At 44.0% G+C, this 21372-nt stretch overlaps 1 protein-coding gene across 1 annotated transcript in view; it reads left to right on the plus strand.

Annotated features, from left to right (window-relative positions):
• SWAP70 (switching B cell complex subunit SWAP70) overlaps positions 1 to 19925 on the plus strand; it is a 69927-nt gene extending 50002 nt beyond the window's left edge. The window contains exons 5-12 of the mRNA XM_040630772.1: positions 524 to 670; positions 1819 to 1927; positions 4063 to 4244; positions 13347 to 13454; positions 15076 to 15242; positions 17191 to 17389; positions 18369 to 18465; positions 18800 to 19925. Coding sequence (XP_040486706.1) covers positions 524 to 670; positions 1819 to 1927; positions 4063 to 4244; positions 13347 to 13454; positions 15076 to 15242; positions 17191 to 17389; positions 18369 to 18465; positions 18800 to 18906 — 1116 coding nt within the window. The 3' untranslated portion in view covers positions 18907 to 19925. The remainder of the gene's footprint in view (positions 1 to 523; positions 671 to 1818; positions 1928 to 4062; positions 4245 to 13346; positions 13455 to 15075; positions 15243 to 17190; positions 17390 to 18368; positions 18466 to 18799) is intronic.
• The last annotated feature ends 1447 nt before the right edge of the window (positions 19926 to 21372 follow it).

Consider the following 21372-nt stretch of genomic DNA (forward strand, 5'->3'; position numbering starts at 1 on the left):
AACAATCCCAGACATTTCATTTTATCTATAAATATTTCAATAGGTATCCCTAAAAGATAAGGAATTTTAGGGACACCTGGATGGCTCAGTTGGTTAAGCGTCCAACTCTTGATTTCGGCTCAGGTCATAATCTCAGGGTGATGAGATTGAGCCCCACGTCAGGCTCCGTGCTGGGTGTGGAGCCTGCTTCAGATTCTCTCTCCCTCTCTTTAAAAAACAAAAAAGGAATTAAAAAGAAATCACAAGGCTTTTAGCACCAGGAGTTCTAAGGCTATGTAGATGGCATTGGAGGACGGGGACTGGGGTGGACTGTCGTCTCTGCACGTCCAGAATTCTGCGTAAACTTTTGTATGCATGTATTTGCATGAATTTGACTAGGGTTAGTGCCCCCGGCCTTCGTGGGTCCTCTGTGGGTTCATGATCCACAAAGGTCAAGAACCACTGCTACTCCTGTGGTCCAGGAAGAGATACCAGCTCTTGTACGTAAAAGGCCAGCATTTATACCAGATTTAATCTTTCATAGGGTTACATGATGAAAAAAGGCCATAGACGGAAAAACTGGACTGAACGCTGGTTTGTATTAAAACCCAACATAATTTCTTATTATGTGAGTGAGGATCTGAAAGATAAGAAAGGAGACATTCTCTTGGATGAAAATTGCTGTGTGGAGGTAAGAGTCTCTTGTTACCTCTTTCTGATGCTGCCCCCTGCTGCTCAAGTCTTTTATCTTACTTCTAGACTTTAGAACCTTAAAATAATCTTAAAATTAACATTTCTAGAATAGTATAGGCATAGAGTTGCCAAACTTTCTGAACCAAAAACCAAAGATACCCGATAAAAGTTTTTTGTAATGGGAATTTATTTTCTGTCTCATGAACAAAGTATAGGGATTAAGTCAGATTTATTTGTACATTTAAGGACACATTTATTGAATAAAATGGAGTTATAAAAAAGAGAGCAAAAAAATATTCAGTAAGACACAGTGTTTGAAATCATGAATATACGAGGAAATTGGCCATTTTGAGTACAGTAAATAAAAACTAAAGAAAATACGAGCATTATCTTTGAATATTTTAGGTGACTTTTAGGACACCTTATTCATCGCTGTTTATAAAGAAGTGAAGTCCTCAAGAAACATAAATTTTGAGTTTTAAATTTATATCTGAACCATCATCACATCTGTATTTGATGAAGAACATTTAAAATACCTAAAATCTCACTCATAAATGACCATGTATTTTGATGGACAAAATAGCATAGATATATTAATGTCTCAGGATGTACACTGGCCACCAAGGGGTCTTCTTAGATTCGGCTAAACGTGGAGACTCATGAGATTACCATAGGCCGTACCGGTCCACTTAAGGATATAGGACAGGAGCCACGGCTTGCTCGCGGTAACAGCCCAAGTGCAGAGAGAGTGGATCTGCATCAGGCGGATGTGGGAATCACCCTGGCTTAGTAGCCTCATAGCGCATTGGAGTCAGTATCTGTGGTAACAATGTGGATATGCCTTGTAGGGTTCCTGTGAGAGGTGTGCTCACATACAAGTGTCCCTGTGCTCAGGGAAGCCAAAGCACTGTGTCCTCACCAGGTGTTGGGTCTCGCAGTCCAGATGGAGTATGCTTATCAGGGGTCATTGTAACCATAGGTAATGTTGCCTAGAGAATAGCATTTTGTAAATCAGAAATATGCTCTTACAGACATTTTTCATTGACATTGAATTTCAGCCAGATTTGTATAAATAATTAAGATTTGAATTTAATTTAAATGGTTAAAAATAAAATTAAAAAAAACTGATTTTGCTTTCTGTGTTAGTCCTTGCCTGACAAAGATGGGAAGAAATGCCTGTTTCTCATAAAATGTTTCGATAAGACCTTTGAAATCAGTGCCTCAGATAAGAAGAAGAAACAGGAGTGGATACAGGGTAAGGCAGTTTTTATTATTTGTCATGATATAACTTGAGAGCTCCGACTTTGTATTTTTCATCTCCGTAAAGATACTAAAGGCATTGTTCCCTCGTTGTAGTTATTTCTGCATGCCGCATAGTAGCTGAAAGAAAAACAAATTGAGAGGAGCTCCCAAATTTTTCATCAGTTTCGTTTGCATAATGAACTTGTGGGAAAATTATAAACTGGACATTTTAGGTTTTATTTACTTTTACTATTTAAATAAAGAGAATGGAATTTCCCCTTTTAAGGACTGTGAAGAATTTTGAAGTGACCATCTTGAATTTTTAATAATACAGAAAACAAAAGAGGAATAATGCAATCACTTTTGAATATTTCCAGTAGTTTTTAAGATCTGTTATTTTCACAAGAAATCACTAGTTTCAAATGATTAATTTAAGAACACAAACTTTTGATTTAATAACTTTTAAAGTATTATTCTAAAATTAGTAAAGAATGAAATATTATATATGAGATTTTTTTTAATCACGAAAGGGGCTTCTGAATATGATATTCTTGGACATAAGTAAATTGTGTTACCCTGAGAATTGTGGTCCTTTTGATGCTACTTAAGATTTGGAGGCAGGTGCACCTAGATTTGAATCATCTTTCCTGGGTCACTTGAGTTATGAATTTTGTAGCTGTTTTTCCTCTTCTGTAGACTGGGGATAATAGTACCTACCTCTCGGAGCACCTGGGTGGCTCAGTCGGTTAAGCGTCTGCTTTCGGCTCAGGTCATGATCCCAGGGTCCTGGGATGGAGCCCCGCATCGGGATCCTCGCTCAGCGGGGAGCCTGCTGCTCCCTCTCCTCCCTGCTGATGCTCTCTCTCACTACCTCTCTTTCTCTTAAATGAATAAATCTTAAAAAAAAATAGTACCTACCTCCCAAGGTTTTTGTGAGGGTTAATAATTGGATAATGAAGATACACTTGCACATTTAAAAAATGGCCCATCATTGCAGAAATATGATAGATTGTAGACAACCTCAATGTCCATTAATTGCAAAATGGTTGAATAAATGATAGAAGAAACACAGTGGGTTTCTGTACAGTACTTTATGTATAATGCTTAATTTATTTATTTTAAAAGATTTTATTTATTTAGAGAGAGTGTGTATGTGTGATAGAGAGCATGAGCAAGGGGGAGGGGATGAGGGGGAGGGAGAAGCAGACTCCCTGCTGAACAGGGAGCCCGATGCGGGGCTCGATCCCAGGACCCTGGGATCATGACCTGAACTGAAGGCAGACGCTTAACTGACTGAGTCGCCCGGGTGCCTTATGCTTTATATGCTGATAGCGAAAGCTCTCCAAGATAGATGAAGTGAAAAAAACCAAGGCTCAGAAGAGTGTATTATGTCAAAAGAAGATGGAGGATGTAATACATAATTATTTGTATATGCTTAAAATATCTGTGGAAAAGATGCACAGAATCTGTTAGCGCTCGTTGGTAGTGGAGAGGGGAAGCCAGTACTTGGGGATAAGAGCAGGAGGGAGACTTTTCCTCTATGTCTTTTCATGCTTTTGAATTTGAACAGTGTGAAAGTAATAGCTGTTCAAAATATTAAAATTAATTCAAAGAATCAGGAGACTACATAAAAATTAGATAACACATGCGAAGGGTATACGTATAGCAAGTCTTCAGTAAATGGTAGCTACTCTTACCGTCTCAGGAAGAGAGTGTATAAGGATATGGTTTCATAAGGCATAGATAAGGGGCAGACTAAACCCAGCATGTAGCAAGTCAGATATCAGGAAGTTTGAATCTCAGCTCTTACTATGTCTTGTTGTTTGGCCTTTTGAGAACTATAGAGAACGGAATTGAAAGTGTTGTAAGTTCTTCAAATGTGTGTAATATTCCCGAATCAAGTATCTATTTAAACACAGACATGCAGTTAGGGAATTTTGGAGCTGGCAGGGACTCGCGAGATCACATCTTTGATTTTAGAGCTGAGCAGACTGAGGCTGCAGGTTATGACTTACAGGTCACACCACGACTCCGTGGCAGAATCAGAATCTACACTGGGTCTCTGTTTTCTTCCCAGTATGCCATCTGCATTTGAGGCTTACGAAGAATAAACAGTCTGTCCCTTTTTCTGTCCTACACCTTTTATAGCCATTCATTCTACTATCCATCTGTTGAAGTTGGGCAGCCCCCCACCACACAAAGAAGCCCGCCAGCGTCGGAAAGAACTCCGGAAGAAGCTGCTGGCTGAACAGGAGGAGCTGGAGCGACAGATGAAGGAGCTCCAGGCTGCCAATGAAAACAAGCAGCAGGAGCTGGAGACCGTGAGGAAGGTGGGAATGGACAGTGCGCTGGGGGAGGGTCTTTTTCATTGTAGGAGCCACAGCTTCCTTACTTACAGGCTTTGGGTCTACCAAGACCAGGTGCATGCAATTTTAGAGAGATGTTTTGGTAAATTGTTTTCTCAGGAAGTGTATCTGAATTGCTGAGTGAGACATCCTGGCTTTCCCAGCCTTGAAAGTATGAGGGTCTCAGGTCAGCAAGGCATTTCATTGACCGGAAAAGAACATTTATAAGAATAGTGAGCACAGTTGAATTTTGTCAGAGAAAGATGAGAAATTGTATTCCCCTAAGGATGTCAAGGTCACTTTTGGTTAACTGGACAGGGTGTGTTGCTTTTTTAGTTTTTCTCCCCTTAGCTCCCATCTTTACTCATGAATACCCTTAGTATAGAACTGTGGGTCTCACTTTCCGTTTGCAGCCAAACATCCAGTCTGAGTCGGTTGCTCCTTCCATCCCTGGGCTGGGAGGTCAGGTACTGCAGATTGTGCAGGATACTTGACGTTCATTGGAAAACCTGTTGCTCTCTTGTATCGTGGTCCTGGCGGTGGTAGGGGTCCTTCGTGTAAGGGCACCATCCTTATTTGGGACGGGTTGAGCCTGTCTGCCTTGAATCAGTGAGCACCTGCTAACTATAAGATCAAAGACCCTTTTGTGTCTCCTATGTAGCACTTTTGCCCTGGAATATGGGAGATGCTCCCAGTATAAGCCCCCACATTCCTGGTGGGGTTCTCCGTTTGCAGTCCATGGAAATGCCACACTTTGTGTGGACATCTCTGAGTAGACTCAAAGAATTTTCTAATACTTTTATAACCTCAGAAATTATGTGGGCATACGATGTTAGAAACACTTTCTACTTTCTTTTTTAAAAAATTTTTTATTTACATTCAATTTAGTTAACATATAGTATATTATTAGTTTCAGTATATTATTAGTTTCAGTTATTATTAGTATATTATTAGTGATTCATCAGTTGCATACAACACCCATGCTCATTACATCAAGTGTCCTCCTTAATGCCCGTCACCCAATAACCGTATCGCTCCACTCACTTCCCCTCCAGCAACCCTATCTGTTTCCTGTAGTTAAGAGTCTCTTATGATTTGCTTCCCTCTCTGTTTTCATCTTATTTTATTTTTCCTTTCCTTCCTTTATGTTCATCTGTTTTGTTTCTTAAATTCCACATATGAGTGAAATCATATGGTATTTGTCTTTCCCTGACTGACTTATTTCGCTTAGCATAATACCCTCTAGTTCCATCCACGTTGTTGCAAATGGCAAGTTCATTCTTTCTGATGGCTGAGTATATATATACCACATCTTTATCCATTTATCTGTCGATGGACATCTGGGCTCTTTCCATATTTTGGCTATTGTGGACATTGGGGTGCATGTGCCCCTTCAAATCACTGTGTTTGTATCCTTTGGGTAAATACCTAGTACTGCAGTTGCTGGGTCAGAGGGTTGTTCTACTTTTAATTTTTTGAGGAACCTCCAAACTGTTTTCCAGGTGCATACCTACTTTCTAAAAGCAGCTCCTCAGGTCTTGTTCCTCTTTCTCCTGAGTCTTGCATCTTGCCTTTCTGCTGTAATACATTTTCTTTAAAAACTCCCCTAATGGGGTAGGAAGAGCACTGGAGCACGTGAGCACTGCTTCCTTCATCCACTGTGCACATGGCAGTAGTGGGTGTTATTAGACAGGGGTGGGAATCTGGGCTTGTTGTCCTTCTTCCATAATTAAAAAAACTTATGCAAGAGGTCCTACAGAAAAGAGTATGAAAGAGTATATACAAAGCATCATTAAGTGAATACCCCTGAAACTACTACCCAGGTTAGGATAGAATATTGCCAACATTTTGTTTTAATTTTTTAGTAGTTTACAAACAGTAAGATTCATGGTTTATGTATAGTTTTATGAGTTTTTACATGTGTCTAGATTCTAGTAACCAGCACAGACAGAATGCAGAACAATTCTAATGCCCTGGAGAATTTCCTCACACTGCCCCCTCTACTCAGATTGTCCACTAATCCCTAACCACCAGCAACCACCGATCTATTCTCTGTTCCTGTATTTTTACCTTTTCCAAATTGTCATATGAATGGAATTGCACAGTATGTAAGTTTTCAAGACTGGGTTCTTTGACCTAGCATCATGTGTTTGAGATTCACCCATCTTGCATCTTTCTGAGCCTTTAGACTCTTTAAACTCTGCCTCCCATGAGCGCGTAGATGCCTGTTCTGCTGTATGTGAATGTGTGCCCAGAGCTGGCAAGGCCTGGGCCCAGCTAGACAGCTTTCCTCCTGCCTAGTTTTACAGAATTATTTAAGCAACTGCTTTGAGATTGACAAGTGTTGAGAAGTTATTATAAATCCCTTAATAATCTTTAATTTTCTTTTTCTTGTTAAGAAATAAAATTCATGGGGCGCCTGGGTGGCACAGCAGTTAAGCGTCTGCCTTCGGCTCAGGGCGTGATCCTGGCGTTGTGGGATCGAGCCCCACATCAGGCTCCTCCGCTATGAGCCTGCTTCTTCCTCTCCCACTCCCCCTGCTTGTGTTCCCTCTCTCGCTGGCTGTCTCTATCTCTGTCTAATAAATAAATAAAATCTTTAAAAAATAAGAAAATAAAAAAATAAAATTCATCCCAATTTTTCATTGAAGCGTATTTAGAAAAAAACTGCTTAGACGAATATTTTAATTACATGGAATTCGATAACATTTGTGGGTTTTGCAAGACTTGATTGGCCTCAATTAGGAAGAAGGAACAAGAAATCATGTAGCTTTTGTAAATTAATACGTATCTTTAAAGGGATTGCCCACATGTTTTTTTTTTTTTTGAAGACTTTATTTTTGTAGAGCACTTTTAGGTTCACAATAAAATTAAAAGGAAGATACGGAGATTTCCCATATACCTCCGTGTCAGCAAGCGCAGTTTCTCTCTCTTGGTATCAAGATCCCCTTCCAGATGGTACACTTGTCAAAATTGATGAATCCACACTGACACGCATGGCACCCACAGTGCATAGTTTACCTTAAGGTTCATGCCTGCTGTTCTGCGTTCTGTGGGTTTGGACAGATGTATAATGACATGTATTTACCCTTACAGTATCACTCAGGCTTATTTTCACTTCCTAAAAATCCTCTGTGCTCTACCTGTTCATCCCCCTCCTCTCCCAAATAACTATTTCTGTGTTGGTTTCTTTAAAAAAATATAATCTCTTTTGTATAGGTAATATAATCATATGGTTCAAAAATATAAATTATATAAAAGAATAAATCCCACTTGATCATGGCGTATGATCCTTTTAATGTATTTTTGAATTTGGTTTGCTAATATTTTATTAAGGATTTTTCATCAGGGATATTAGCCCTTAATTTTCTTTTCCTGTGTCTGGTTTTGTTCGAAGGGTAACACCAGCCTCATAAAATGAGTTTGGAGGAATTCCTTCTCTTTTTTGGAAAAGTTTGAGAAGAGCAAGTGTTAATTCTTGTCTGAATGTGTGGTAGAGTTCACGTCTGGTCCCGGACTTTTGTTTGTTGGGAGGGTTTTGATTACTGATTGGATCTCCTAGTAATCAGATTGGTTGTATGCTTTTAGGAATCTATAAATTTCTTCTAGCTTGTCCGATTTGTTGGTGTATAATTGTCTATAATAGTCTTTTATGATCCTTGTATTTTTGTGGTATCCTTTGTAACATCTCTTTCATTTATTTGAGTCCTCTTTTTTCCTTGGTGAGTCTAACGAAAGGCTAGTCGATTTGTTTATCTTCTCTAAGGACAAGCTTAGTTTCCCTGATCTTTTCTTGTCTTTTGGTCTCTTATTTACTTCTGCTCTAATCTTTGTTACTTCCTTCTACTAACTTTGGGCTTCATTTTTTCTTTTTCTGGGATTCTGGAGCAGAATATATACACCTATAATTACGAAATCCAGGCTGATGCAACAGTAACTGTTTCAAATCTTGCTGTTCACTGTACCAGAGGACTAAGGGTTCAACGACTGGGCGATTATGTACCCCCTAGAAGTGTCACACTTGACTTCCGTTTACAGTATTTTGCCCAGAACTAGTCATCTGTCGGGAAGTCAGCTGTCGGTCTTACTGGTGTTTTCTTGTGTGTGATCAATCATTTTTCTCCTGTTGCTTTCAGGATTTTCTTTTTGTCTTTATCTTTTTACAGTTTGTGTGTGTGTGTGTGTGTGTGTGTGTATCTCTTTGTGTTTATCCTAGAGTTTGTTGAATTCTTGGATGTGTAGATATTTAATGTTTTCCATCAGATTGGGAAAGTTTTCAGCCATTATTTCTTTATTTTCTTTTAAAGATTTTATTTATTTATTCGACAGAGATAGAGACAGCCAGCGAGAGAGGGAACACAAGCAGGGGGAGTGGGAGAGGAAGAAGCAGGCTCCCAGCAGAGGAGCCTGATGTGGGGCTCGATCCCAGAACGCCGGGATCACGCCCTGAGCCCAAGGCAGACGCTTAACCGCTGTGCCACCCAGGCGCCCCTGGCCATTATTTCTTTAAACATTTTTTCTATTCCTTTCTTTCTTTCCTCTTCTGACATTCTCATTATGTGAATGTTGGTGCACTTAGTGGTGTCCCACAGTTCTCTGAGGCTCTGTTCATTTTTTGTCATTCCTTTTTCTCTTTGTTCTTCAAATTGCATTTCTGTCAATTGATCTTTGATTCTTCTTGCAGTCCAAATATACAGGTGAGAACCTCTAGTGAATTTTTCGTTTTAGTTATTGTGCTGTTCAACTCCAGAGTTTGCATTTGGTTCTTTCTATAATTTATAATTTATATAATTTATATTTTTTTATTCATAATCTCTATTTGATAGGATATATTGTCATACCTTCTATTACTTCCTTAAGCATGGTTTCCTTTGGTTCTTTGAACCTATAACTTCTATGAAATCTTTGCTAAGTCCACCATCAGGGCCCCTTCAAAGGCAGTATGTTGCCTGCTTTTTCCCCTGTGTATGAGTCACATGTTTCTTTTGTACATCTCCTATTTTTTTGTTGTATAATTTTTTTGTTGTATAATTAATATACAGTGTTATATTAGTTTCAAGTGTACAATACCGTGATCAAACAGTTCCATACATTACTCAGTGCTCATCAGAGTAAGTGCACTCTTTAATCCCCTTCACCTGTTTCACCCATTCCCCCACCCAGCTCCGCTCTGGTGACCACATTTATTCTCTGTATTTGAGAGTCGGTTTTTTCTCTCTCTCTCTCTCTTTTTTTGTTTGTTTCTTAAATTCCACACATAAGTGAAGTCATACGGTATTTATCTTTCTCTCGCTGTTTTACCTGCCGTTGTACTAGACCCTCTAGATCTGTCCATGTTGTTGCATATGGTAAGAGTTCATTCTTTTTCATGGCTGAGTACTGTTCTGTTGTGTGCGCGTGCGTGCGTATGCATGCTGCATTTTCTTTCCTTTGTTTTTTTTCTTTTTATTTTTTAAGGGTTTTATTTATTTATTTGAGACAGAGAGGTACAGAGAGAGAGAGCATGAGCAGGGGGAGAGGCAGAGGGAGAGGGAGAAGCAGACGGGGCTCGATCCTAGGACGTTGGGATCGTGACCTGAGCCAAAGGCAGACGCTCAACCATCTAAGCCACGCAGGCGCCCCGTACCGCATTTCCTGTATGCATTCCTCTGTTGGTGGACATTTGGGTTGTTTCCGTATCTTGGTGTTATAAACAATGCTGCAGTAAACATAGGGATGCATATATCGTTTTGAATTAGTATTTTTGTATTCTTTGGGTAAATACCCAGTAGTGTGATTACTGGATCATATGGTAATTCTATGCTTAATTTTTGAGAACCCGCCATACTGTTTTCTACAATGGCTGTACCAGTTTGCATTCCCACCAACAGTGCGTAAGGGTTCCTTTTCCTCCACATCCTCATCAACACTTGTTTCTTGTATATTTGATTTTAGCCATTCTTACAAGCGTGAGGTGATATCTCATTTTGGTTTTGATTTGTATTCTCTGATAATGAGTGATGTTGAGCATCTTTTCATGTGTCTGTTGGCCATCTGTATGTCATCTTTGGAGAAATGTCTGTTCATGTCTTTTGTCCATTTTTTTTTTAAAGTAGGCTTCATGCCCAGCGTGGGGCCCAATGTGGGGCTTGAACTCATGACTCTGAGATCAAGACTGAGATCAAGCTGAGATCGAGTTGGACACTTAACTGATTGAGCCATGCAGACACCCCCTTCTGCCCTTTTTTTTTTAGTGTTGAGTTGTATCAGTCCTTTATATATTTTGGATACTAACCCCTTATCAGATATATCATTTGCAAATATTTTATCCCATTCAGTAGGCTGCCTTTTAGTTTTGTGGATTGTTTCCTTTGCTGTGCAGAAGCTTTTTATTTTGATGTAGTCCCAATAGTTTACTCTTGCTTTTTCTCCCCCTTGCCTCAGGAGACCTATCTAGAAAAATGCTGCTACAGCCAGTGTTAGAGAAATTACTACCTGTGGTCTCTTCTAGGATTTTTCTGGTTTCAGGTCTCACATTTAGGTCTCTCATCCATTTTGAATTTATTTTTGTGTATATGTGAGAAAGTGGTCTTAGTTTCATTCTTTTGCATGTAGCTGTCCAATTTTCCCAGCACCGTTTTTTGAAGAGATTCTCTTTTTCTCATTGCATATTCCCGCCTCCTTTGTTGTAGATTAATTGACCATATAATTGTGGGTTTGTGTGTTTATTTCTGGGTTTTCTATTCTGTTCCATTTATCTATGTGTCTGTTTTTGTGCTGGTACCATACTGTTTTGATTACTACAGCTTTGTGTAGTATATCTTGAAATCTGGGATTGTGGTACCTCCAGTTTTGGTCTTCCTTTTCAAGATTGCTTTAGCTGTTTGGGGTCTTTTGTGGTTCCATACAAATTTTAGGATTATTTGTTCTAGTTCTGTGAAAAATGCTCTTGATGCTTTGATAGAGATTACATTAAATCTGTAGATTGCTTTGGGTGGTATGGACAATTTTAAAAATGTTTGTTTCTTCCAACCCATGAGCATGAAATATCTTTCCATTTGGAAAACTGGACATTTAAGCAATATATTGTAGCAGCTCTGGGTATGGATTTCTTCCCTCCCCTGAGGGCTTGTCGTTGTTGGCTTGTTCATTTGTTTAGTGACTTGGCTGGGCTATTTCAGTGAGGTCTGTTTTCTTCACACTGTGAAGCCTCTGTCTTCTTCAGAGGCCTGGCCTTGGGTACACACACAATACCCTGGGGTGACATGTTAGCAGCGTTCTCTGTGTGTGTCTGATCTCCCTGTTAAGCTGTCTCCCTCTGTTGGTATCCTATCCAGCTGTTAGAGCTCTATTGTTTTTGACAATGGCATGGGGCCTAAATTGCTCCTCAGTCTGATATTATTTAAATTCAATCCCAGAGGGACACCTGGGTGGCTTAGGTGGTCGTCTGCTTTCACCTCAGGTCATGATCCCAGGGTTCTGGGATTGAGTCCTGCATCGGGCTCCTTACTCAGTGGGGAGCCTGCTTCTCCCTCTTCCTGTTCTTGCCTGAAGCTCTCCCTGCTTGTGCTCTCTCTCTCTGACAAATAAATAAAATCTTAAAAAAATACAATAAATTCAAGCCCACGTGTAGTCTTTGAGACTTGTTCCTATTACTTGAGGGTTCTTTGCTGTCTCTGTTTCTCTCTGTCATATTCTAGCTGGTCTGTGGTTTAGTTTGTTGGTCTCGTGGAGCAATGAGCCGCCTCTTAATTCCTTAAAATCTCCATTGTTTTCAAGGGCATCGTTAAGTTTTAATTTCCTCACCCTGTGTTTTAAATGACATCATTTCTTTTGGGGAGAACTTCAGATCTTGCCTGTTGGCCTGGGCAAACCTTTGTGCCAGGGCTCTGGAGCTGGTGGCAGAAACAAGTGGTCTACTTCCCTTGGCATGATACTCCTGTTTTATGAGCCTATCACCAGGTGGAAGTGGTAGCTTCTGGTCTTACAGTCTTGCCTTTCCTGGTGTGGAACCTCTGCTCTACAGGTGATTGGGGCAAGGCTGATTGTGCCTAGTAATCTCAGTCTGTCATCCCAGAGGCAGAACTTCCACTCTATGAGTGGGGGCTGGGTGGAGGAAAGAGTCTCAGACCTCTCAGTCACTCTTGCTTGGAATAGAGTTTCTGCAACAAGGAGCTGGGAAGAATGAGAATGCTAGTGGCTGTCCTTCCTGGGGGCGTACCGTAGCTAGACTATGAGCTGAGGAAAGAGGGGGCCCTGTGTTCTTGGTTTCATTACTGGGAGTAGAACTTGGTTCTTACTGACATTGTGGGGGGAAAGGAAGTAACACTATGGCTCAAATGCCATAGACTCTCACTGTTCTTACTAAGATTTGGTACATTTTCTTGGATGAATGTTCTCCATCGGCTGTATGCTCTTACGATAATTTCCAGAGCTTTAAATGGTTGTTTTGGTTTCTTTTGGGGTTTTTTTGAAATTATTTTCACCAGTTATGTGTGGTTCGCTGGGGGAATGGAGCTCCTCATTGCCACCCTTGATAAGTCAAGCTCTGGCAAAAGTTTTAAGGAATATGTGTGAGATGATAAAACTGTACAGAAAGAGCTCAAGAAATAGGTGCTGAGCCTCATGAGTACATTTGCAAGTGAATTTAACTCAACTGACAATACAGAATTTTTTTGCATAGTGTTTTTCAGACTTAACAATAGTCATTCATTTACCGAATTTGTATATTGAATGGGAAAATTGTTGGGATGGAATTCCAGTGGATCTAAAAGTTTTTATTCTATCTTGATTGAACATTAAGAATGTTTGGCTTTTCCCATGTGCTTTAGTGTGGCCATTTCTCTCCTTTTTTTAATATATAGATTTTTTAAAAAAGATTTTATTAGAGAGAGAGCACAAGCAGGGGGAGGGGCAGAGGTAGAAGCAGACTCCCTGCTGAGCAGGGATCCCAACGTGGGGCTCTATCCCAGGACCCTGAGATCACGACCTGAGCCGAAATCAGACACTTAACTGACTGAGCCACCTGTGCGCCACCATTTCTCTTTCCTAATGCACCTCCACTCTAATATTTACTGCTTTTCTGTGGGTGGGTTTTTGATTGGGTAGAAATTGGAAGAAGCAGCATCTCGTGCAGCAGAAGAAGAAAAGAAACGTCTTCAGACTCAAGTGGAACTACAGGCCAGATTCAGCACAGAGTTGGAGCGAGAGAAGCTTGTGAGTGCCACACAGCTGGGAAGCTGGGAACCCTGCTGCATTTGCTTACAGAGCCAGTCTGGGTGAAGGGCGGGGGTGGGGAGGGCAAGGCCTGGGAGGCTGGAGGGAGGCCATCTTGTCAGCTGGGCTATGCTTCTGACTTGCAGTGGGCTTGGGGAAGTTCTGTGTTTCTTCATTCAGTATGGGCTTATTGAGCACCTGCTATGTGCCAGGCACCATGCCAAGGGTATAAAGGTAAAAGACATAAACCTTGCTTTCAGGACCCCAGAATAGAAATTCATGGACTGGGGTGATATGTACTGTGGTTAAGGTGACTGTATGTCTTGGTTTGCCTGGGATAGTCCTTGCCATCCTGATATAATTAATCCTGATATAATTAGTATATGTGCTGCCAAAGCGAGCACTAATCCTGATATAATTATTAACAGCATTCCTTTTCCTTCTCAAAGAGTCTGGCTTGGAAAAAAATTGCTATGGAAAAAGTAAGCACGGGTTCCATGACATTTCTCTTCTGTCATGAGCAAAGTGGGAGGTTCTGAAATCATGAGAACATAGGAATTCTGGTCTGTGGCTCTTAGCAGCTCTGATTCATCTTGGAGGTTCCCATTCCCCAAGACACCCAAGAGCCAGGTTGCTGTAGGTGGTTAGTTAGTTCATTGGAACACAGGTCTTACACGGACTTGTAATGTGTGGGAGAGTACTGAGTACAGTGCCCATTAAATAGATGCTCGTGACATTTTTTTTTTTTTTAGTAACTTTTGGTTGCTTGGAGTTGAAACAGACATGTTCGTGTTAGGAGAGAAAAGTACTCAGGCAGGCAGATGTGGGGGGAAGGAGCGCTGCATTCACAGCCAGAAGATCTGGGTTCTTTCCGCTCTGCTCTGAGCATGAGTTTTCTCTTTACATTGGAGGCATTGTCATGTGATCTCCCATGACTCTTATGAGGATGAAGTGAGCGGTGAGAATATTTTATAAACCGCGGACACATATGTTAATGTGTGTGCTATTACATTTAGATGTCCTTGTCTTTCAATTTTTAAGGCAGAGATTCAAAACTGTTTAATACAGAAAGGAGAAGCCATATACTTGCTAGGGTGCTAACTTGGGTGCTTGAGTCCCCCCAGGGCTGGGTGTGCCCCAGGGAGGGAGTAGAGGGGCCTGGAGGCAGCCGGGTAAGAGGAGTCGCTGGCTGCTGGTCAGTCTTCCCTTTGCCCTTTATTTTAACCCTCTGGCTGTTCTGACTGGGCAGAGAGGTTCAATCCTTTTAGAGAAGATTGTGAGTAAAGAGGTTGTGGCTTTATAACAGAAAGGAATTTAAAGAGAAATTATTCAGGGAAACAGTTTTTTTCTTGACTCTGAAAGTGTGGAGTGGAGGGACGGACACTCCGAGGGCAGGACTGCAGCCCGAGTGTTGTAGTTTGTGTCGTCGGACTCTGGCTGCGTGTCAGTGTTGGTATCGGGTGTGGTGCTCCCTTTCCTCCATCTTCAGGTCGGGGAGTGTGGGCCGGGGCCCTGCCCACCCTGATGGGCTGCGGTGATCGTTCAGGATGGCGGAGGAGCGGAAGAATTTCTCCGAGGGTGAGGTCCGCCTGAGTTTAACATGACCCTTTTATATCATCAGATCAGACAGCAGATGGAAGAGCAGGTTGCCCAGAAGTCCTCTGAACTGGAACAGTATCTGCAGCGAGTCCGGGAGCTGGAAGACATGTACCTAAAGCTGCAGGAGGCCCTTGAGGATGAGAGACAGGCCCGGCAAGATGAGGAGACCGTGCGGAAGCTTCAGGCCAGGTGCCAGATCCATCTGTGTCCCGTCCCTTTACGTACTTCGCTTGGCGAATGTCGTTTGTAGGAATGACTAACGTGCTGGGGAAGAGAGAGGAGCGTTTGCCAGATTGGAGAGCCCCTGGAGGCTTGGCTGGCCGACTTGTTTATTCTCAATCTAGGGCCCTGGAAGACCCTGGCTTCTGGGGCTCTAGACAGGCCTTCTATGTATGTTAGAGCAGGCAGGTGGCTGGGGCTGAACACAGGCAGAACAAGGCTGAGCAGCCCAATCACAGCACAAACCAGGCCGCGGGGAGAGTCCACTGAGGGTGCCACTGATGTCAGCATCGGCGCCATGTGCTGGTGGTCACCACGGCTTCTGGTGCCACTCAGCACCAGATGTGGCCACCCCCAGCAAGATGAAGTCCCCACCGTCTCTGTTCCTGTGTATCGTTGATTCAGAGAGTTCCAGAGTCTAGTTTCTTCCTTGTGCATCTGCTTAGCCAAGCCCAGCTCAGGCTTCCCCTGTGCCCTGGCTGCCAAAGGGCAGGAGGCAGGGGTCTGGCCTGTGGCTCACGTGGTGGGAGATTGGCCCTGCTTCCCATCAAGACGCCTACTGTCGCAGATTCCTTGGACACATGAAGGGGATTCAGACCGGGCAGCCTGAACACCGGCAAACGGCCGTTCCCCTTCCATACTCTTACCACTAGGATGAAGAAATGGGCCTTTCCAGTCTCGTTCAGTGTCGCCTCACCAGTGCCTAGAAAAGCACCAGAAGGTGCATTATACGTACACACTGAGTGAGTGGATGAACGCTGCTCACACCGCGTTTGCCGTGCTGTGTTCAGCTGTGGATCTCACACTCCGGGAGACATCTGAGGAGGGAGTGGATGGTCCTGTGTAGAACTAGGGCTAGTGGGTGGGAGAGCTCTTTCTAGCTGAGGAAGAACTTTCTACAGATGAGGCTTCCCAGAAATAAACTTGCCCGATTTGTGAAGCGGTGGTGCCCCGTCCCACAGAGGGTTTGAGCACGGTCGGATAACCGCCCTGCAGGGTGTCATGGAGGGAGTTCTTGTGGGGGCGGCTGGGGGCTGTGACCTGACACTGTCTGGTCCGTTACTTTATTCCTTCTGTCGTTGGCTGTGTCGTGTCCTGGGCCGGCATCTCACTGTACTGTCTGTGCTTTGGGTACAGGTTTGGGCTGTACGTTAGTTTTTTAAAATGCCTCTGTAGCTGGATATTCGTAGTTAGGTAGCCTGTTACTCAAAGCTAACATTTTGGAATCACACAAACCTCGGTGAAAATCCACTGCTACCTGTGCAACATACTCACAAACACCTTGATTTCCTGTTGTTTCGTCTGGAGGGGTGACAGTACCTTGCAGACTTGATGGGGGCCAACAGTCATGAAGTCAGGGGTCTGACATGTAGCGGTTGTTCAGTAAGTGGTGTTGGATTTATTCTGCCTTCTGTTGGCTCCTTCTTTCCTCACCTTCATTAGTTCGTTAGCTTTGTCCTTGATCGTAGGTTTGTACTAGGTGAGAAATGTTTTGATGTTGCAGCAACCAGGCAAATTTCACGACGTGGCCCTCCCACCTGTCAGGTGAATGCCCTGGCGTAGGTCACTTAGCTTTCGGGCCTCACTGTTTCTTCAGCGTTGAACTATGGATATTGATAGCACTGAAGTTTATTGTGAGGATTGATTGGGAAAATACACTTAGCTCTTGGCCCAGTCTGTGGCCCGTTAAACCTCTCATAAATGTTATTTTTATTTTAATTTGTTTTCAAAAAAGGATGCAACAGAGAGGAGTAGGACAGGACACACGGGGCCTTCCCAGCTTCGTGAATATGTGCCTCTGTGGCTCCTCGTTTCCTCCTTGTGAAATGAGGGGGTGGATGGGATGACCTCAGGGGCTCCGGCAGCTGCCGGGGGGTGGGAGCCCGGGCAGGTTTGATCTGAGCTCGCTGTGTCGCAGGTTGCTAGAGGAAGAGTCTTCCAAGAGGGCTGAGCTGGAAAAGTGGCACTTGGAGCAGCAGCAGGCCATTCAGACCACCGAGGCGGAGAAGCAGGAGTTGGAGAATCAGCGAGTGCTGAAAGAGCGGGCGCTGCAGGAAGCCATGGAGCAGCTGGAGCAGCTCGAGCTCGAGCGGAAACAGGCGCTGGAGCAGTATGAGGTCGGTCAGGTCCTGCAGGCATGTGTTTAAAGTTTAAAAACAAACATTTAAACACCTGAAACTAATATAACACTCTATGTTAACTAAGTGGACTTAAAAACTTAAACGTTTAGAAGTAACGATATTTGCTTAGCTGTAAGAAGTAGTAGTTTTTACAGGTGGTGAGGTGTATCAGGTCAAGTCCAATCACGAGGCAAGCAGTGATTTGAACGGGGGAAGTTTAATATAGGCAGTTATTAGCCATAACAAGGGGATTACGTACTAGTCAGTAAAGAAGACTAAGGACGCAGGGACGGCAGGTACAGGAAGTGGCCCGTGCCTCCGAGACTGGGGCGGAGCACCCAGAGAGGGAGCACGGCTGGAAGAGGGTCCCCTTTGTTCCCGGCCCGTTGTGCGCATGGCTGTGGTCCCGACCTCCTTGGAGACGGCATGGCCTGGGCCCCCTGGACGGCAGAAAGAGCTGTGACTGGGAGGCTGTCCTCTGAGCACCTCGGTGAGCACCTGGGGCCCCACCTGCCACAGGAGCTGCTGAGAAAGCGGCCGGTTCTCAGCAGCTGAGAAGGGTCCAGTGGAACCTGGAAGCAAAAACCCTTCCTCCAGTGTCCCTTCAGTGCCCTTTACCGACAAAGCTTAAGCGGTGCCAGCTGGTGAGGGGAGTTACCTGCTGTCACACGCAGGACAGGGAAGGGGGCGTTTGGAGCCGAGGGGTGGTGAGCCGTGATGCGCACACCAGGATCTTACACATCCACGTGCAGCGGTGCGAGTAGGTCCTCCGGCTGACCCGCGGCACGTTGCTCACGCTCCCTGCATCTGGTTTCCACATCTGTAAAATGGGGGAGATAAGAGTTCCTGCCTCTCTAGAGCGGCTGGGAGGATTTCCTGGGATAACCCACAAGCATATAGTAAGTGCCCAATCATTTTTATTTGGCTCTTAAACTCCCGTTGTGTTTGCATCATCGAAAATCTACTTTTGTTCCAGGGAGTAAAGAAGAAGCTGGAGATGGCAACTAGTAAGACCAAGAGCTGGAAGGACAAAGTGGCCCAGCATGAAGGGTTAATTCGATTGATAGAGCCAGGTAACGCGCTCCTTGAAGTGGTCAGATATTTTTCCAATTTATTTTTCTGTTTTATTTGTTTGAATTGTGCTCAAAGTCTTCGTTAGCCCAAATATATGGAAACCAAGCTGGGCAGGGTCAATTTCTCTTGAGAAACTTGCTCTGTAATAGATAAGAAGAAGGCGCCGGTAATTCCCTTTACATACGTCTTCCGGTTGTTTCGGCTGCTGTGACATTGATGGATATTCCTCGGAGGAGAAATAGAGGAGAAAGTTACTGTTTTATCTGTGGGGAAACAGTTATGTTAACTGAAGGATATGGTACTTCCTGTAGTTAATGTGTGTTTGTCCCTTAGGTTCCAAAAACCCTCACCTGATCACTAACTGGGGCCCTGCGGCTTTCACCCAGGCGGAGCTGGAAGCGAGAGAGAAGAGCTGGAAGGGGAAGAAGAGCACCGAGTGAGGCAGTGACGGCCCCCGGGTGCGCAGCCGTGTGCAGCTGGAAAGCTCGATGCTGAAGACACAGGAACTGGCTTTGCTGCTTCTAACCTTCTTCCCGTGCCTCCGATCAGGTCCATATACTAAGGAAGCCTCCTTATTTCTCTGCCTGAAAATAAGGGCTTACCTGAAAAGAACAAAAGTCGACACTATCAAGCTCTTTACTCTTTCTTTGAAAACTTCAGCTTCTGAAAATTCCCTGTAGCTCCCCCGGGGCGTCGTGGGAAGCGGGCCTTGCACACACCGTGTGGGGGATGCGGGGGACAGGGTCGGGGTTGGCGCCCGCGTGGACCTCGCTCTTTCCTTCCCGTGGCAGCATGGTCCCTTCTCCAAGCACAGGCTTCTCAACTAGACCGCCGGTCAGCCGGCCTGGGTGCGCTGGTGGCCGGGGACCCTTGTGAGCGTCCCTGGCGGCGTGTGGCCCTTGCCCCCCGCTCGGAGCTCGCAGCTGGCAGCTCACAGCGCACAGGTGAGGTTGTGCAGAGGTTTCTGCCCAGGGCGCTGTGCTGATCGGCATCCAGGCTCCGGTGGCACCGGCTCAGGAAAGCAAACACCTTCCACGCGGTGCTTTGGCGTAGGTCCGTAGGAAGCACACACAGCACAGAGACGAACTAAGTAAATCCCATTTGGAATGGTAATTTGATACTAACTGGATTCTTTCTAATAGTTAAAATGGTTTCGAGGGTCAATGTGCTGCCGGATCCCTTGCTTTTACTTTTGTAGTTACTGTACAGAAAATTTCAGGAGTGTGTGAATGCTTGTCATAATCAGGCCTTTTCCTTCGTAAATAGGGATAGGATCATTTATAGGAATTATACATGAAGAAAGTTTTAAAATTGTATTTTTATGATGTCCTATGTTGAGAGGGAACAAATATTTATAATTTTCAAACATTCTTACCTAAATATTGTACAATGTAATATGCTGAACTTTCTTAATTTTTTGCTAATTTTCTAAGATATATTAAAAATGTTTTGTATGTTTGGTTTCTTTGTTTTTGTTTTGTTTTTTTTTTTTAGTAAAATGGACTCAGTAAGAAAATAAAAATACCAGAACCGCGTACATTTTAAATTGTCTGACTTAATAGAGCAGTAGGGTAAGGTTTTGTGTACGTGTGTGTATTTTCATATGAGATGGACTTGAGTTTAGGGATACTTCCTGAAAACACTGGGTTTGGAGTGTGGACCCCCGAACCAGTGCTGGCATGAGGTTGGCTAGGGCTTCGTGTTTGGTGTTTGAGTCACTCGTGTGGGAAACCACGGCAGATGTGTGCGCCACAAACGGGAACTTACAAAGATGATTTCTCCCTCATTGTTGCTCTTACCTCCGAATCCTCTTAACCTCTGCTTTCCCGAATTTTCTTTTTATGCCTTTTAGTTTTTCTTTCAGTTTTACCAGAGTAAACAGTGTGGTTTTTTGTTTTGGTCTCACGCGGTTGCCAAGATTAAAATGCCTGCTGTGGACTGAGCAGGCCCACGCGCGCGGGCCAGCTTGATTGTGTCTTGGAAAGCTGATCTTTTCCTTCTAGAGGAAGGGAAACTCGCTGGTGTTTTCTTAAACATCTTTCTCTACTGTAGAGGTTCTCAACAGGGGACAATTTTGCTCTCTCCCCCCGCCCCCCCGGGGACATTTGGCAACGTATGGAGATTTTTTTGGATGTCACAACTGGGAGTGTTACTGGCATCTCGTGGGTAGAGGCCAGAGATGCTGCCGAACACCCTACAGTTCCTGGGACGGTTCCCTGTAACCGAGAGTCATCTGGCCTGAGGTGTCGGTAGCGCCAAGGTTGAGAAAACCTGCTCTACAGAGAGGCAGGGTCTAGTGCCCAGAGCACAACAGGAGCGAGGGTTTTCCCTCAGGAGTCCCAGGAGCTGGCCTCTTTGGTAGAAATGGGAGCTGGCCGCAGACAGCAGAGGCAGGGGCCTCGGCACAGCCGGTGTGGGGCGCTGTGCTTCAGAAACTCGGTCGGTTTGCCTTTTTCACACAGATCTGGAGGGAATTGCCTTGGATGTGTTTTAAAGTCTTTCTGTGATGCGGGTTGCTGAGGTGTGAAATACGAAAGTTGCCATGAGCTTGAGTTTCTTTCCACGAGGGGGAGAGTCTGTCAGAGCCGTTCGGCAGCTGGTAAGGAACGAGTGTTCAGAGTCGCTGCCCAGCTGGTGCTGTGCCTTGTCCTGGCGCCCGTTCCGCTTGGCAACGCTCTCGTCCCTCAGCGGCGTGCCAGCAAGGCGCAGCTGCCCTGCGGAGCCAGGGTCAGGCTAACCTGAGGCCGCGTGCGCGTGGGGAAGAGGCACTGCCCAGCCTTCCCCAGTTCAGGTAGGTGCTCAAAATTTATTGAAAGGATCAGTCTTGGGAATCGTATAAGGAATATGTTTCTTTCTCTTCCCCTCTACTTCTTGTTTATTTATATTCATCTTGAGACCCATAGAAG

This window comes from Ursus maritimus, unplaced genomic scaffold (assembly GCF_017311325.1).
Source record: "Ursus maritimus isolate PB19 unplaced genomic scaffold, ASM1731132v1 scaffold_16, whole genome shotgun sequence".
NCBI classification, from domain to species: domain Eukaryota; kingdom Metazoa; phylum Chordata; class Mammalia; order Carnivora; family Ursidae; genus Ursus; species Ursus maritimus.